General features: G+C 47.1%; 1 protein-coding gene across 1 annotated transcript in view; it reads right to left on the reverse strand.

Annotated features, from left to right (window-relative positions):
* Positions 1 to 17,420, reverse strand: part of ANO2 (anoctamin 2) — a 337,093-nt gene that overhangs the window by 261,087 nt on the left and 58,586 nt on the right. The window contains exon 3 of the mRNA XM_040234945.1: positions 13,564 to 13,662. Coding sequence (XP_040090879.1) covers positions 13,564 to 13,662 — 99 coding nt within the window. The remainder of the gene's footprint in view (positions 1 to 13,563; positions 13,663 to 17,420) is intronic.

The following is a 17,420-nucleotide window of genomic DNA, read 5'->3' on the forward strand; positions in this document are numbered from 1 at the left end:
ATAACCTCAGACATGCAGATGACACCACCCTTACGGCAGAAAGTGAAGAGGAGCTAAAAGGCCTCTTGATGAAAGTGAAAGAGGAGAGTGAAAAAGTTGGCTTAAAGCTCAACATTCAGAAAACGAAGATCATGGCATCCGGTCCCATCACTTCATGGGAAATAGATGGGGAAACAGTGGAAACAGTGTCAGACTTTATTTTTTTGCACTCCAGAATCACTGCAGATGGTGACTGCAGCCATAAAATTAAAAGACGCTTACTCCTTGGAAGAAAAATTATGATCAACCTAGATAGCATATTCAAAAGCAGAGACATTACTTTGCCGACTAAGGTCCGTCTAGTCAAGGCTATGGTTTTTCCTGTGGTCATGTATGGATGTGAGAGTTGGATTGTGAAGAAGGCTGAGTGCCGAAGAATTGATGCTTTTGAACTGTGGTGTTGGAGAAGACTCTTGAGGGTCCCTTGGACTGCAAGGAGATCCAACCAGTCCATTCTGAAGGAGATCAACCCTGGGGTTTCTTTGGAGGGAATGATGCTAAAGCTGAAACTCCAGTACTTTGGCCACCTCATGCGAAGAGTTGACCCATTGGAAAAGACTCTGATGCTGGGAGGGATTGGGGGCAGGAGGAGAAGGGGACGACCGAGGATGAGATGGCTGAATGGCATCACGGACTCAATGGACGTGAGTCTGGGTGAACTCCGGGAGATGGTGATAGACAGGGAGGCCTGGCGTGCTGCGATTCTTGGGGTCGCAAAGAGTCGGACACGACTGAGCGACTGCACTGAACTGAACTGAGACAGTTCATGAAAAGGAAACATTCGTTCATAGCACACACACATCTGGACATCTCCTGGGTGCCAGGCACTGAGTTTAAAGGTGGATTGCTCCAAGGGCTGAAGAAGCCCAACAGTAAGGAGGACCCCTCCTCACCTCATACACAGAATGCTCAGCCACGCAACCAGCACTGGAATCCCACAGGCTCCCTGTCAGCAGGGTCCACAAAGACTCTGCAAGCCAGTCCCACCAGCTGCATTTGCATCACTGTATCACAGATGGGGAAACTGAGCCTCGGAGAAGTGGGGAATTGCCAGCATTGGGGGGTGAACCCAGCCCTCAGGACCCAGGCTTCCTGACTTCCCCATCCAGGCTCTCTCCTCAAACCTCTGATCCTTGGAAAGGCTCCGTGGTCCCCAAGAAGGAAGCGAGCCAGAGCTCCCTCTCAGCCCCCACCAAGCCCAGCAGCCCAGCTTTCCCCTTGTCCCAGAGGGTCCAGGAAAGGCGCCCCGATCCTCTTTAGTATTATTAACATGATCAGCGGCAGCATCATTATTACTGTTATTCTTGGACATAGGAGAATGAAGAACATCCTCAGAAATGGCAGGACACATGTTCACCAGCTGGTCCCCATTATGCCCTCCCCGGGTACATGATACGCCTTTCATGTGCTTAAAATCATAAATAATTTTTAAAGTATGTTGCTCTCATTTTTCATCCCAGGGCTCAAATGTGGTTCTCATAAAAGCTCCCTTTGGCTCCACTGTCACAGGCTAAGAGGTTTACCGAGATGCCTTCTTCTGTTACTTCTTTCCCCCCGACCCCACTCGTCTCCCCCAGCCTCTCCCCTCCAGAGGGGCACAGTAGTGTGGTCTGAGGGCTAATTTGTTTCCTTCCTGCCTTGGAATCATGTTCCTTCACGGGATGCAAGGAATCGAGGCTGTAGTGATAGTCTATCACGGACAGTACAGGCTGCTAGCCCCATTTTATGGGTAGAGAAACTGAGGCACAGAAGGTTCCACTAACGTGCCTGATGGCACACAAACATTAGGAGATCCAACGGCACCCAAAGATCAAGGGAAGGGTGCAACCATATGCTGCTACTGCTTTAGTCACTCAGTTGTGTCTCACTCTCTGAGGCCCCATGGACCTCTGTCAAGCTCCTCCATCCACGGAATTCTCCAAGCCTCTTGCCTCTCTTGCATCTCCTGCATTGGTGGGTGTCTCCTGCAACCCACATCTCTTGGGTCTCCTGCATTGGCAGGCGGATTCTTTACCACCTGGGAGGGCTTCCCCAGTGGCTCAGTGGTAAGGAATCCACCTGCAATGCTGGAGACCCAGGTTCGATCCCTGGGTCAGGAAGATCCGCCCCAGAGGAGGGCATGGCAACCCCCTCTAGTATTCTTGCCTGGAGAATCCCATGGACAGAGGAGCCTGGTGGGCTACAGTTCACAGGGCTGCAAAGAGTTGGGCACAACTGAAGTGACAGGGCACGCATGCACTTAGTGCCCCCTGGGAAGCCCATAACCATATGAAACATAAACAGAATAATCTTCATTCTCCATGAGTCCCTCATCTACAGTGATCTAAGAGGGCCTCTCTCTGCAACTCGTAGGAAAAGCAGAAACTAGACAAAAAGATGGAGAGTGAGCCCAGCTATGAGCACGTGTCTGCTTACACCTATGGCCCCACAGACACTAGCCCAGGCTGTCTCCCCCTTTCCATGTATCTGTGTTTTCCTCTGTGCCTCTGGTCAATGGGTAACTGAGGGTCGACTAGGCTGAAAATGATCACCTGTTCAACTTTCATTTCAAAAGGCTCAGACACACAGGGAAGCCAGACAGTATGGAAGGTCACCCTGCAAACGACTTGGGTGGACGTCGCTGGACTAAAGCAGTTATGAAAAAGAGGGGCCCACGATGCAGCAGAATGCATCCATGGTTCTCCTGTTCCACTGGTACCCAAGGGCACGGAGAGAGAGGGATGCAGGCATACACGCGGGCACTGAACCCAGATCTGAGGGTGCACAGATCTGGTTACCTACTCCGTGCACCAGCCTAGTCACCTACTCAAGCAGATGTTAAACCCCCCACCAATCCAGATGCAAAGAGCACTGGGAGCCACTCTGTTCAGCTGCATCCTAGAGCCCAAAGGGGCCCCAGTGCCCGCCAAGAGCAGGAGCTCCCCAGTCCCTCCACCCCATCCTGTGCCCATCAACGTCCTGTCCACAGCCTCGCCAAATGCACACAGCGATGTATTTACAAAACGCACATTCTCTGAGGTCTAACTCTGGATTCACTTATGGTTTTTAATTACATTTTCAATGTCCTCTATACATGAATGAATGTTTGCTGACTTTTAAAATGTGGGAGAAAATCCAAACTACTTACATGGCTGGTGAGTCCCTTCCAGCCCCACCTCTGCCTCCCACTGCAGCCTCAGTCCCCACCCACCCCACCCCCTCACCCCCTGTCCCCAGGCTCTGTACTTCACACACACTGGCCTCCTCCCAGCTCCCTGCACAGGCCAGGGTTTTCTTATGTGGGGTGGGAAGACATGTCCGTCCCTCTCCCAGGAAGGTTCTCACCTGCCTTCCCTACCTGGAAAACTCCTACCCAGCCCTTGGGTCTCAGCTCAAATGGACCCTTCCGGTACCCTGCACCCACCCCCCCCATCTGAATTGGTCTCCTCCCGTTAGCTCTCTGTCTGCCCTGATCTTTGCTTCCTGTGCCTCCCAGCTCATCACCAGCTATTTAACTTCTGAGTCCTGCCCACACCGAAGCCATATGGGGCCAAGACCAGCTGTAGTCACCGCTGCATCACCAGCCATCAGCAGAATATCTCAGACATGATAGCAACTATGCACTGGGCGGATGGATAGAGGGGTGAACGACTGAAAAACATGGTCTTTCCAAGGTCTAGGGCTCCTTACACACAACCCAGCCCCATTCCAGGTACAATTAGACTATTTCTGAATGAGATTTTTGGTAACTGAAGGGGCTACTGAGGGCCCAGACAGGGACGGCTGCTATGGTCCATGTACCACAATGCTGCCTCCCGCCACCGCCTCGCAGACCACCCTGAGGGACAACAGCATCCTTCCAATGCCCTTGAATGAAGACTCAGAACCCATCTCAGCATCACTCTGCAGTAAGCCAGGACCAATGAACCAGGTTGGTACACGAGATCCATCCTTTCATTCATCATCAGATGTTGATTTACTGCTTGCTCTGTATCCAGGCCTGTTCTAGGTGCTGCTGCCGATAGGAGGAAACAAAACCGGTACCCTCCTGGAGCTTCCAGTGTAGTGAGGATACAGACAATAAAACAAAGATACAAATACTCTACTCAGTATCCAGCAGTGCTGAGTGTTACACACACACACACACACACACACACGAGAAGGGGATGGAGAGAAGAAGAGAGACAGGGGTCCACTTCACACAGGGTAGTCAGGTATATCAGTCTGTGCAGAGACCCCGGTGGAGCAGAGGACTGCTTCCTGGTATCTGGAGGTCCTCAGGCAGAGGGAAGGTCAAGCAAAAGGCCCAGAGAGGGAAACAGGCTTGTATTTTGGAGAATCTGTGTAGCTGGCGTGCAGTGAGCAAGTGGGCAGGAGTGGGAAGTTCCTTTCTGTACCAGAGGTGACCGATATGGCATCAATTCAGAGTCCCTGAAGAGACACGGTCACTCCCAGCTGCTTTCTGACCAACAGCACTTGAATGTCCACAGCAGAAATCGCATAACACCCTCAGGTTCCAGCCTGCCCGCCTCCACCACCAGAGAGCGCTAGTCCACGGTGGCAGTCTGACTGCGCACTCCATCTTCATTCTCAGGGCTCTGATTCTTCATGTGCTGGTAAACACTTACCAACCTCCTCCTTGTGGGGGGCTGGATGGCTGATATGTAGCTGTCACTGATTTCTATGGTGTAAATATGCCCATTATGGCCAATTTCTTAGTTAATTTATATACAGAGTACATCATGAGAAACGCTGCGCTGGAAGAAGCACAAGCTGGAATCAAGATTGCCAGGAGAAATATCACTAACCTCAGATATGCAGATGACACCACCCTTACAGCAGAAAGTGAAGAGGAGCTAAAGAGCCTCTTGATCAAAGTGAAAGAGGAGAGTGAAAAAGTTGGCTTAAAGCTCAACATTCAGAAAATGAAGATCATGGCATCTGGTCCTATCACTTCATGGGAAGTAGATGGGGAAACAGTGAAACAGTGTCAGACTTTATTTTCTGGGGCTCCAAAATCACTGCAGATGGTGACTGCAGCCATGAAATTAAAAGACGCTTACTCCTTGGAAGAAAAGTTATGATCAACCTAGATAGCATACTCAAAAGCAGAGACATTACTTTGCCAACAATCCATCTAGTCAAGGCTATGGTTTTTCTAGTGGTCATGTATGGATGTGAGAGTTGGACTGTGAAGAAGGCTGAGCGCCGAAGAACTGATGCTTTTGAACTGTGGTGTTGGAGAAGACTCTTGAGGGTCCCCTGGACTGCAAGGAGATCCAACTAGTCCATTCTAAAGGAGATCAGTCCTGGGTGTTCATTGAAAGGACTGATGCTGAAGCTGAAACCAATACTTTGGCCACCTCATGCGAAGAGTTGACTCATTGGAAAAGACTCTGATGCTGGGAGGGATTGGGGGCAGGAAGCGAAGGGGACGACAGAGGATGAGATGGCTGGATGGCATCACCGACTTGATAGACATGAGTTTGAGTGAACTCCAGGAGTTGGTGATGGACAGGGAGGCCTGGCATGCTGCGATGCACGCGGTCGCAACTGAGCAACTGAACTGAACTGAACTGATGGCCAATAACCAGTATATCACTGATCCCAGTTCTTACTGAGTAAGAAGAGCTCTGCCCATGAGACCCAGGTGCCTGAAGCTGACCACCCCCTCCTCCTTCGCTGCTCCTCTCCTCCCCCGCCCACAGAGGCAGCCACAGCCCATGCTCCCATGTCTCCCATTGAGAAAACGACCACATATCCCAGCTACGCAGTCTTGTTTTACTATAGTTGACAAATTCTATCCACTGCCCTCTGCTCTCAGCCCACCAGCACGGAGTCCAGGGTCCAGGTCCCTGCCCACCAATCTGGCACGTGCTGCCCCAGTTCAGTCAGATATGAGGCTTTCAAAAGGAAAACCACCACTTCTCTTTCAATTTTTTTCAATCACGAGCCTAAAAACAACTTAATTTTCAAAAATGCAAATTCACTTCCCGTTACATTTTCATGTTTTTGGCATCACTGTTTTTGAGCCCTGAGTCAGGTCTGTGGTCTTGCCAGGCCTGCATGCACATTCAGAAGGTGGCCCCAAGCATCGCAGGTTCCACACGGAAACAATGGCACAGAGGTGGCATCGATTTTTTTTTTTTCTGATTTTTAAAGATGAGAAGCATCACAGAAAACAAAACCGAATAAAAAGTATTCCGTACTCCTTCCAGCCTATTTAAATAGCACTCAAAGGGCATGCACCAAAGAGCCCATAAAGATATCAAATATAAACCCAACCCCACATCACTATTAAAAACAAATGCCTGGGAACAGGCAGTGACGACAAGAAGAGGACCCACAGCCCATCAGTGTGAACAGCTACCCCTCTGGTATTCAAAAATCATCAATGATATTTATAATAATCAAAAGAATCTGTCCTGAAAGGCATCATGAAGGCCGAGTAGTCAGTGGCCCTCCTCCAAGGATTAAGTACCTAGAAGATCTCAATCTTCACTAAAGTTCATGGAGTTTCTCCTGCTTTTTACTGTCTGGTCGCCAGGGAGGAATCACTAAACTACCAAAATAATCTCACAGAGGAATTCAGTCACTACTTGATGAAGGAAGAAGAGGGTCAAGGTGAGGAGGGGAAAGATGTGATTCTGTTTCTGAATTTTGCATGGACAAATGACCACTGAGCCACCAGGAAAGCCCCCGATCTAGTCCATCATAATGAAAAAATAATTTGAATGCTCTGTCTCTCCAGCTTAGGATTAACTTAATTAATTTAACTTAGAATTAATTTAATTTACTTAACCTAGGATGTAATTTCCCAGAGTACATTCTGCAGACAATTGGTTCCCCCAAGATATTAACAGGCATTCAGTAGCAAAGCGATTGAACAAAAATGCACCATTTCCTTTACGTCAGGGCAGGAGGGGCTTTCCTGGTGGCTCAGACAGTAAAGAATCTGCCTGCAATGTAGGAGACTCGGGTTTGATCCCTGGGTCGGGAAGATCCCCTGGAAAAGAGAATGGCAACCCACTCCAGTGTTCTTGCCTAGAGAACTCCATGGATAGAAGAGGATGGTGTATATATATATATACCATCTCATGAAAATGAGAAGATGGAGCTTCCCTGGTGCTCCAGTGGTTAGGATCTGCGCTACAATGCAAGGGACATGGGTTTGCTGCAGGATGAACCTGCTGCATTAACACAAGAATGGACTCCGTCATCTCGTCCTCACCAGTTCCTGGGAGGTTGCTCGTGGGGTAGAAGTGGACGTCAGGGGTGAGCATGGCGGGGACGGGTGGCGGGGTGCTCATTCATATGTATAAAAAAGTGATGTATACCCATGGCTGGTTCACTTTGCTACACAGCAGAAACTAACACCACATTGTAAAGCCACTACCCTCCAATAAAATTTTTTTAAATAAGATGAGTGAGAAATCAACATAGATATTGACCACAATCTATACGGGCCACCTCGGTAAAGAGCAGAGGTGAGAAAGCACGCACTTCAAACCTTCCCAGGCTGCTCAGGGCCAAAGGCCAGGCCTCCCGCCTCTTTCCTGTGCAGGGACGCTGAGTGTCCCTCACAAAATACTGGCTCCTCTGTTGTTGTTTTTGGAAAACAAACATTTCCTTCCAAGATCCCCCTCCCAGTTAATATCTGTGCTCAGGACTCCGTGTCCCTGGACTCATTACTGTGGATTTGTCCAGGTTGGAGATCTCAAGTTTGGGATTTCCTCCCCATCTTCCCAGTCTCTCTGGACCCTGCTGAGTTATGATCCTGCCTCCACCAGCCCGGAAGATGCTAAGTGACCCCACCTATGCCTCAGTCTTCCTCCTTGCTCCCCCTGCCGCCAGGACACGAATCCTTGCAAACGCGGTTACTCTCTTTGTAGTCACTTCCCAAGCCCATTAAAAAGAAGGGAAGGACTTCCCGGGTGGTCCACTGGCTAAGACTCTGCACTCCCAATGCAGGGGGCCCAGGTTCAATCCTTGGTCAGGAAACTAGATCCCAAATGCCATGACTAAAAATAAAATAAAATTTAATTTAATTTAAAAAAAGATCCCACATGACACAACTAAGACCCAACACAGTCGAATAAATAAAATTTTTTTTTTAAGAGAGGAGAAAACAACACTGGACCCAACACTAGGCCTGCAGAGGTCAGCCTCACCCCCATGCTCCTTTCTCACCTTAGGAACTGGGTTTAAACCCCACCCCCACTCCTAGAATTGGTTCTCGAATTCACTTTTGCAAGCAAATGCATGCCACCCAGCATGGGTTGTTGTGACATCCTCCTGGGAGGCCAACTACTTGCCACTGGATTCTGTGAATAGGAAAATGGTCTGGAGCCCTGCGGCAGAAGGATGCCAGGACGGCCCACCTGTGTGGGGTCTGGGGACTCAACACCATGGGGACAAGCTCCTTCTGTTACACCTGCAGCCTCTTCACCCCCTGGCTTTGCTCTCCCAGACTCCCAGGACCAGCATTCTCCTACACGGAAGCTGTGCCATGCTTATTGGCTACCTGGCACAGTATTTAATCAGATGGGCTTCCCAGGTGGCACTAGTGGTAAAGAAACTGCCTGCCAATGCAGGAGACATGAGAGATGTGAGTTAGATCTCTGGGTGGGAAAGATCACCTGGAAGAGGGCACGGCAACCCATTCCAGTATTTTCTCCTGGAGAATACCCATGGACAGTGGAGCCTGATAAGCTACACACCATAGGGTCGCAGAGTCGGACACAATTGAGCAATCTAGCACAGGGTGTCTGAGTGTGGGCACTCCGCCTGTTGTGCCCTTGGCTGTGAACTCTGAGGGCTCAGACTGCCTCTGAGTCTCTCACTGTCTCTCCATAGACCCCCTTCTGCCAGGAGTTCCATCAGTGTTGGCTGCCTACTGCATCAGGAAGGGAAAGTGACGGGAACGAGGAATTGAGAACACACATAAAAATATTTGAGAACACAGACACAATAATAAACTTCTGGATTCCCATAGCAGCAGTTAAGACCTGAATTCTTACAACAATCTTCTAGGAAAAACAGGGCAGGTATTATTATGCCCACTTCACAGATGAGAAAATTAAGGCTCTGCAAGATGAAGTGACATTCCCAAGTCACACAGCAAGTGGGTCCAGGACCAGAGCTGGAAGGCTGGTCTCTCAAGGACTCATCTGATGCAGAGTCTACCAGGTTATGGCTCCAAAACAGGAAGGAAGGAAGGGAGGAAGCAACCTGAGAGTACATCAATGGGTGATGGATAAAGAAGACATGTGTGTGTGTGTGTGTGTGTGTGTGTGTAAAGACATACATATATTTTAAATTTTATATGTATGTATTTATAATATATAAATATTATATAAGTATATAACATAATATAAATATAATATAGTATGTAATTATATAAAATCCAGTATATTATAATTAATACATAATATAAATTATAATATATTCATTTATATATACAAATACATAAAATATTCAATATCCACTATATTGGCACTTCCCAGGTAGTGCTAGCGCTAAAGAATGGAGTGGATGTGAGAGACATGGGTTCAGTCCCTAGGCTGGGAAGATTCCCTGGAGGAGGAACTAGCAACCCACTCTAGTATTCTCGATTGGAAAATTCCATGGACAGAGAAGCCTGGTTGGCTACAGCTCATGGGGGTTGCAAAGAGTCAGGTGCAACTAAGCACGCACACACACACACACACATTATATGTCTTTATCCATTATCATATTTATAAGATTTTATATATCCACACACAGATCCAACGGAATATGATTCAGTCATAAGAAAGAAGGAAATCCCATCGTTTGCAATACCATGGATGGGCCTGGAGCACTTTATGCCCAGTGAGAGAAGTCAGAGAAAGAAAAATACTGTATGATATCGCTTACATGTGAAATCTAAAAAGCCAAACTTGTTGAAACAAGGGGGTCCTTCCACAGACCCACTCCTTTAGTCGAACTCTGACTCGGCCCGAATGAGTTCACTTCCATTTTCAAATTTTGAGCAATCATGTTTTCAATGTATATATTACATATTTCTTAATAATATTATGACCAAGAAGTTTATCACATTAATTTTCAGGGTAGTTTGTTGTTTAAAATAATATAATCATCTATGTTATATTATATAATAATATAATCACTACTATTAACTAGGCTTCAATATATCAGTGTTTATTTCATTGTGTTAAATGTACACTGATAATAAAATAGCTGCAAACCTTAAAAAAAAAAATGGTGGTTATCAGGGGATGGGGCTGGAGGGATAAGACATGCTGTTTAAGGGTACAAGCTTGCAACACATAGTAAATAGACCCTAGAGATCTAACGCACAGCATAGGGAATATGCCCAACAATATTGTATCATAACCATCAAACTTGCTAAAAGATTGGAACTTAAAGATTCCAGCCACTGAAAACAAAGGATAGTTTTGTAACATGACAGAGATGCTAATTATTGCTACAATGGCAATCATATTACAATCCATACACTGACCAAATTAAGATGTTGTACAACTTAAACTTACACAAGGTTATACGTCAAATGGGGCTTCTCTAGGGGCTCAGATGGTAAAGAATCTGTCTGCAATGCAGGAGACCTGGGTTCGATCCCTGGGTCTGGAAGACCCCCTGGAGAAGAGGAATGGCAACCCACTCCAGTATTCTTTCCTGGACAATTCCATGGACAGAGGAGGCTGGTGGGCTCCAGAGGGGGTCACAGTGTCAGACATGACTGAGCGACTAACACTTTCACTTTCACTTCATACATCAAATATACTTAAATATTTAAAAAAAAGGAAACAGAAGGCAACTCCAAGATGGCTTCATCATAATACATCCTTGTCCTAATCATCTTACCTGAAAATACAAGTGCAGGTACATCCTACATGATGGATGGTAAGTTCCAACAGGCTGAGAATATGGGGACACATAGGCCTTGAGGGCAGGCATGCTCTGTAACGAGACTATGCTCCCACAGCTACGAGCTTGTGGAAGGACACGCGGAGACCAGAGGGGCCAGAGGCCAGCACCACTTAGGGGCTGAGAGCAAGAATGAGGAGGAGGAGGAAGTGACAAGTATGGACGGATGTTCAAGAACAGGGAGGGAGGCTAGGAAGGGGCACCAGTAAAGAAGAGGGAGGGGGAAGAAGGGACAGAAGAGCGGGCGGGGGAAGGAAGGATGGAAGACACTAGCAACGGACAAAAGCCGAAGAGGGAAGAGAAGGAGGACCCACACTTCTCCTGGGTCTCTGCGTTTCCTGCTAAAAGGATTGTCCTGGGGAACTGAAGCACTAGCAAGGGCATCAAAGTTCGCTCACCTTCTGTCCAGGGATCAGCCAGCAGAGACAGAAACATAGGCAGCAAGATACAAATCGAAGAAATTAAGAGAACGTTAGCTATTCAGATAAGCCAGAGAAAGGAGAAGAAATATATATGTATTGAAGACGGAAGAGAAGCAGAAGGTGAGTTAAGTGAGGACACCTCCAGAGGGAAGTGGACGCCTCCATCCGAGGCTGATTTGGGTTGTGTGGCCAGCAGACCGGGAAAGCATCAGAGGAGCCGAGGTCCAGATTCAAGACAGCACCTGCACCTGAGGACAGCGGTTTGGGAGTGAGGGGTCAGGAGACAGAGGGCAGAGCAGTGCAAATGAAGAGAAGGTCACAGCATGGTTCTTGTGAAACTAAGTCTCTCAGGCACGTGAACCCCTAAACATGTGCCTATTATTGGCAAGATGTCTGTAGCTATATTTATGCCCATGTTTGTTCACTGCTCAGTAGTCATTTGTCCACCTGCCACGGATGTGCTATCCATCTTAATAAGTCTGTCAGAACAGAATCCACAGGCTTCATCCTTCTTGAGTAAGGGGTGCGTGATACGGCATCACACAGCATGGTATGTGACGGATGACTTCTGATGGGGCTGCAGATCTCTTGGTGGTGAGGATGGTGTAAACACAGCCCACGATGCTAATCCAAATGTTTTGCTCACTCTAACTATGTCACTGACAGTGGAGAGGGTGATAAGAAATCAGGTGATGACCAGGGTTGTGCAGAACACAGCCAATAGGAATTTCTGTTAATGACGGGGAGGGTGGACGTGATGATGACGAAGTCGTGATCTCTGCAAAGCTAGGTCAACACTTGTGAGATAAGATGTGTGTGTGTGTGAGTGTGTGCGTGTGTGTGCGTGTGTGTGTGTGTGTGTGGAAGAGAGGGAGAGGGACTGAGAGACAGAGATTGCCCACAGATCATTTCTGGTTAAACCATAGCGTCACCTGCCCTGGGGCCCTTCCTAGAAACACCTCAAAAGTTCAAAGTCAATAACCATCCCTTTTCCCTAAAATACCTAATAAAAAAAAAGAAGACCAAATCTGTGGAAATCTGTGGACACACTTCCTTTCTCTTTGGAGATATTTGCTGGATTTTCTTAGGCAATGAAGCTGTTACCCAGGAATTCTCCAGGAAATTTTTTAAATTGTATATAGACTCTAATGGCTGAAAAGGACCTTGAAAATCATCTAAACTGTGGGGCTTTCCTTGGGATTTTTTTCCCCACAATACTGCTGCCAGAGCCTTGCTCCACGCCAGCCAACAAGATCACAGTCCCAGCTGGGCTGGGGCATGAACACTGTGAACACATTTCCCAGATGACGGGGATCAACTCACATGAGAGAGAACCTTCTATTTTACAAAAGCCACCATCACACCACACTTAGGGGCAGCGTCACGAGCAGAAAAGGTAGGTCTTCACAGCAAGTCTGGCGAACCCACGCCTCCCTGCGTGCTGCCCACCCCATCGGCAAGGCTTGCCGTCCACTCTCATTGCCGTGTGCGAGGCGTGCTCGGTTGTGCCTGACTCTACGACCCCAGGGACTGCAGCCCTCCAGGCTCCTCGGCCCACGGGATTTTCCAGGCAAGAATACTGAAGGGGGTTGCCATTTCCTACTCCAGGGATCTTCCAGACCCAGGGGTTGAACGCACGTCTTCTCCATCTCCTGCATTGGCAGGCAGATTCTTTACCACTGCCCACTCTGAAGAAAAGCCTGGGAACTTTCCCAGTGGTCCAGTGGTTAGGGTTTTACCTTCCAGTGCAGGGGATGGAGTTTGATCACTGGTCCAGGAGCTAAGATCTCACATGCCTCATGGCCAAAAAGCCAAAACATAAAACAGAAGCAATATTGTAACAAATTCAATAAAGACTTTTTTAAAAAGATCATATAGAGACCAGTGATCAGGGTGAGGGGGGTGAAAAAAAAAAGAAAGAAATGCCTGGCTGGGCTGGAAGGGAGGGAGAAGGGGGTTTAAGGAGAAGTTGAAAAGCTGGGCCGCGGCAGTGACCAGCGTCTTGCAGAGCACGTCAGCGATGCTCTGAGGTGCCACTGTCTCCCAAGTCCCTTCTGCCCAGCCTCGGCGTCCCCAGGGAAGCAAGCATGATTCAACTCCACAACACCCGCGTCCCACCCAGCCCCTTCCCAACACTGTTCACATGCATCCAGCCCTCGAGAGACCCCAGAGCCCGGGAGAAACGTGCTCATACTTTCTTGGTGGGAACTTTGATCTTCAAGAATTCCGCCTCTCGGGCCAGCACCTGCCACGGGGCGTGGATCCGGACGAAGACAGAGCCCTGGCTTTTGCTCTGGAAGGGACAAAGAAGAAACAGCAGCGTTTAGGAGGTCAGAGCTTACATTCCGAGCTCCCCGATTCTTCCAAACAAGAAGCCCAGTCGTGTTATTTCTTCCGTTTCTGGTTTTTGTTCTCTTTATACCTCACTGGGGGCCAGCCCCTTCCCACCCATATCCCATTCATCGCTTCTGGCTCAGAAATGCTCTCACCCAGAGTGGGGAAGCATTCCCAAAGAGCAGTCCCTGGAGGTCTGGGGACTTGAGAGAAAAAGAGGAATTAAAACAGTTGTGTTCACAGATTTTAAATGTAAGCAATTACAGTTTTCACAGAAATCCCATTAACTACTCTTGTTAAAGTACTGCTGATTTTTAATATTGTATTAGTTTCAGGTGCTTGGCATTGTGATTCAGTCTTTTTGCAGATCATGTTCCATTACCGGTTATTACAAGATAATGGGCATAATTCCCTGTGCTGAACAATAAACGTTCATCATCTATTTTCTAACTGGGAGTTACCTCTGCTGGCTTCAGCGAACAGTCTGGAATCTGCCTCCATACTGATATTTTCAGTAACTATTAATATGTTATATTATAATTAATAATTTAATAAAATAATATTAAATTTTTATTTTTGTTCTACGATTTTGCTGTGTCACAGCCCAAATCACAAAGTGGTTCATCTAGCCTATAAGGGACTCCCAGGTGGCTCAGTGGTAAAGAATCTGCCTGCAATGCAGGAGATTCGGGTTTGATCCCCAGTCTAGGAAGATCCCCTGGAGAGAGAAATACCCACTCCAGTATTCTTGCCTGGAGAATTTCACGGACAGGAGGAGCCTGGCTGGCTACAGTCTGTGCAGTCGCAAAGAATCAGACATTACTTAGCAACTAAACAACAACAACAAAAGCTAATGATAAAAATAATAAGTGTAAATGGTACAACTCAATATAATATCATAAAAAATAAATCATAGGCAGGATTTTGTGTGAATAAGGCTGTGAATTTAGGTCCCAGGATATATCATTCTCTGAGTGCACTGATTTCACCCAAAAAATGTAAAATAAGGAAAGGAAATGCAGTGATGAATATCTGAAAACTAGGTTTTATTGACTCAGCAGCTCATTTGGCCCCAGGCAGTGTCTGCTATAAAAATCGGTCCAGTTACAACATGAAGCTATTAGTTTCTTTTCATCTACAAAGAAAACCTCAAATTTTTTCAGAACAAGGACACAAAGGGGGGAAAATAAAACACTTTCTAACATTAATATAATTTGTTTCATCACTAAAGAAAGAAAAAAGACCAAAACAAACAGGAAACAAAGGGCAAAAGCCTCATCATTGGTAAGAAGCTTCTAAAACTACCTGCAAAATCAATTACGAACACTGTGTTCACAAAAAAGGCAGCACAAGTCAATAGGGCAATTCCTCATCCAGTGACTTCTGGGAATCCCAAAGCCCCATGAGATGCTGGTCCAGGTGCCACTGACAGTTAGGATAAAGCAGCTGAGGGCAGAGCGAGGACCGGGTCCTAGCCACCGTACTCTGCAGAGAGATGAGCTCGCAGCTTTTTGTCCCATTCTCACCCGCCCCCATACACATGCTACAGGCAAAAGCAGGCTTTGCTGGTTTCCTGAGCATCTCGTGAAACAGAACGCACAGAGACCAGGGCCAAAAAGGCACCAACATTGTGGGCAGCGAAAGGAATGCTCCTCACAGAAAAGCAGCCAACAACCCTCTGCAAAGTCATCCTCAAAGACCAGTTGGTGTTCACCAATACAGGTCTTGGTTTAGCACTGAAGATGCCATTGGAGGCAGCCACGCACACCATCCCAAGAGCTGGGCAGAGAACCAGGTGGCTGGGAGAAGACTGCCTTTCAAACCCAATTGACAGTCAGTTCACGGTCACGAGTTCACGGATTTCTGAGATGATGAAGAAGACAAAAAGACACTTCATGACGCTCATAACGCAAGTGAAGACTGTCTCTCTGATTCTTAACAGCACTCAATGATCCTTTCGATAATTAAGACATCCAGAAGCTACCCCCACCTTGGGGATGACAGCTGCTGACTTGTAAGGAGGGAGACGGAAGAAGAAACCAGGATTTCACAAGAAGACAGAACTGTGGTTTGAAAGCCTTGGATGGGCTAGAGTTGACAAGTGCCTGAAAGCAACAACCATCACCAAGATGCATCTTTATTGAGTGAATTGTGTGCCTGGATGGAGTGCAGAGGTCGTGTGCTTCAGCTTACAGAATACACACAGGGGACCATCACCTCTCTACCCTACTGTTGGAGAGGGAAAGTTCAAACAATTTGTCCAAAGTTACACAGATAGTAGGATTTTTAGAAAAAAGGATTCGAGGGACTTCACTGGCGGTTCACTGGTTGACTCTTCAAGCTTCTATGCATGGGACTTGGGTTTGAGCCTTGATCTGAGAACTAAGATCCTGTATGCTACACAGCATGGCCAAAAATAAAGTTATATTTAAAAAAAAAAAGAACTCAAATTCAGGCTGGTTATGCTCTACCTGGTGGTTTTTAGAACATCTACTGCACACAGTTAAAAACCACATCCAAGGGCTGCAAGAGAACATAAAGACATGCGTTAGACTAATATTGAACCAAAGGATGAGAGGCATCAAAGAGGCAGTCCTATGAAGAGAAACAGAGTCTTTGAGACCCTAAGTGGACACAGTTCAGACAAAACCCTGGAAGTGCCTTTCAGTGAGAAATCACCCCAATTTCTCTGTCTGTCTATGACAACAATACCGGGACTGCTAGACGGAGTCATCAATTACTTGCTGCTACTTCAAATGGTAATTTAAGCTCTTCTAATTTAGTGCAAAGCAAGAGGAAGACAGAAACCATCTGTGGAGCTGACCTGAAGCCCCAGAAATGACGTTTTCAGTGAAAGATGGCAAAGGGTGCCACCATCCTTCTCTCTAAGATGAAATCATGACTATTATTGATTTTAAAATATTTGGTTTCATCTTTGTTTTCAAATTGTGGCAAACCCCTTTTTCACCTTTTTCTGGAAGTGGTGCCTCAAGCGTGCACCAAATGTCCATTAAGCAGCTGCAGATGTTTGAGCAGGGTCGGGAGGGCCAGTGTCCACCTGTGATCTTGGTGGCAGACTGCTAGCTGTCCCCTGACAGCCATTCTTCTTTTCTCTATTCTTCTCTATTGATTTGGCTGCATTGGGTCTTAATTGCATCATGCAGGATCTTTCCTTGCAGTGCACAGACTCTAGTTGTGTGTGGGGGCCTAGTTGCTCAGCAGAATGTGGGACCTTGTTCCTGAAATGGGGTTCAGACCCTCATCTCCTGCTGGATTCTTAACCACTGAACCGTCAGGAACGCCCTTCCTTTATTTTTTAACCAAGTACATGGTCTTCCAGAATGAAGACAGCATCCCCTTTGAAGTTAAGTATAACCATAACACTAATTCCTAGCCAATGTGGTACAAGTCGGGGGTGGAGCAGTTCCTGGAAACTCCCTGCAAAGACACAAGTGGATGACTTCTGCCCCTTCATCCTCTTCCCTATCACTGGATCTACAGCCTGAAAGACAGATACAAGTGTCTTAGACCTCAAGGTCAAAGTCAAGGCCACAAATAGCAAAGTATCAAGAGAGAAGTTGGGTCTTAACTCTGGATTGTCCCAGCCAACATGGGCTGCCTCTGGGATTTTGATGTGAAAGGTAAATCTCCACCTTGTTGAGCCCCTGTGGTTTCAGAGGCTCCATAAGCTGCAGCCCAGCCGTAAATTAAATGATG

Source organism: Oryx dammah, unplaced genomic scaffold (assembly GCF_014754425.2).
Source record: "Oryx dammah isolate SB20612 unplaced genomic scaffold, SCBI_Odam_1.1 HiC_scaffold_29, whole genome shotgun sequence".
Classification (NCBI taxonomy): domain Eukaryota; kingdom Metazoa; phylum Chordata; class Mammalia; order Artiodactyla; family Bovidae; genus Oryx; species Oryx dammah.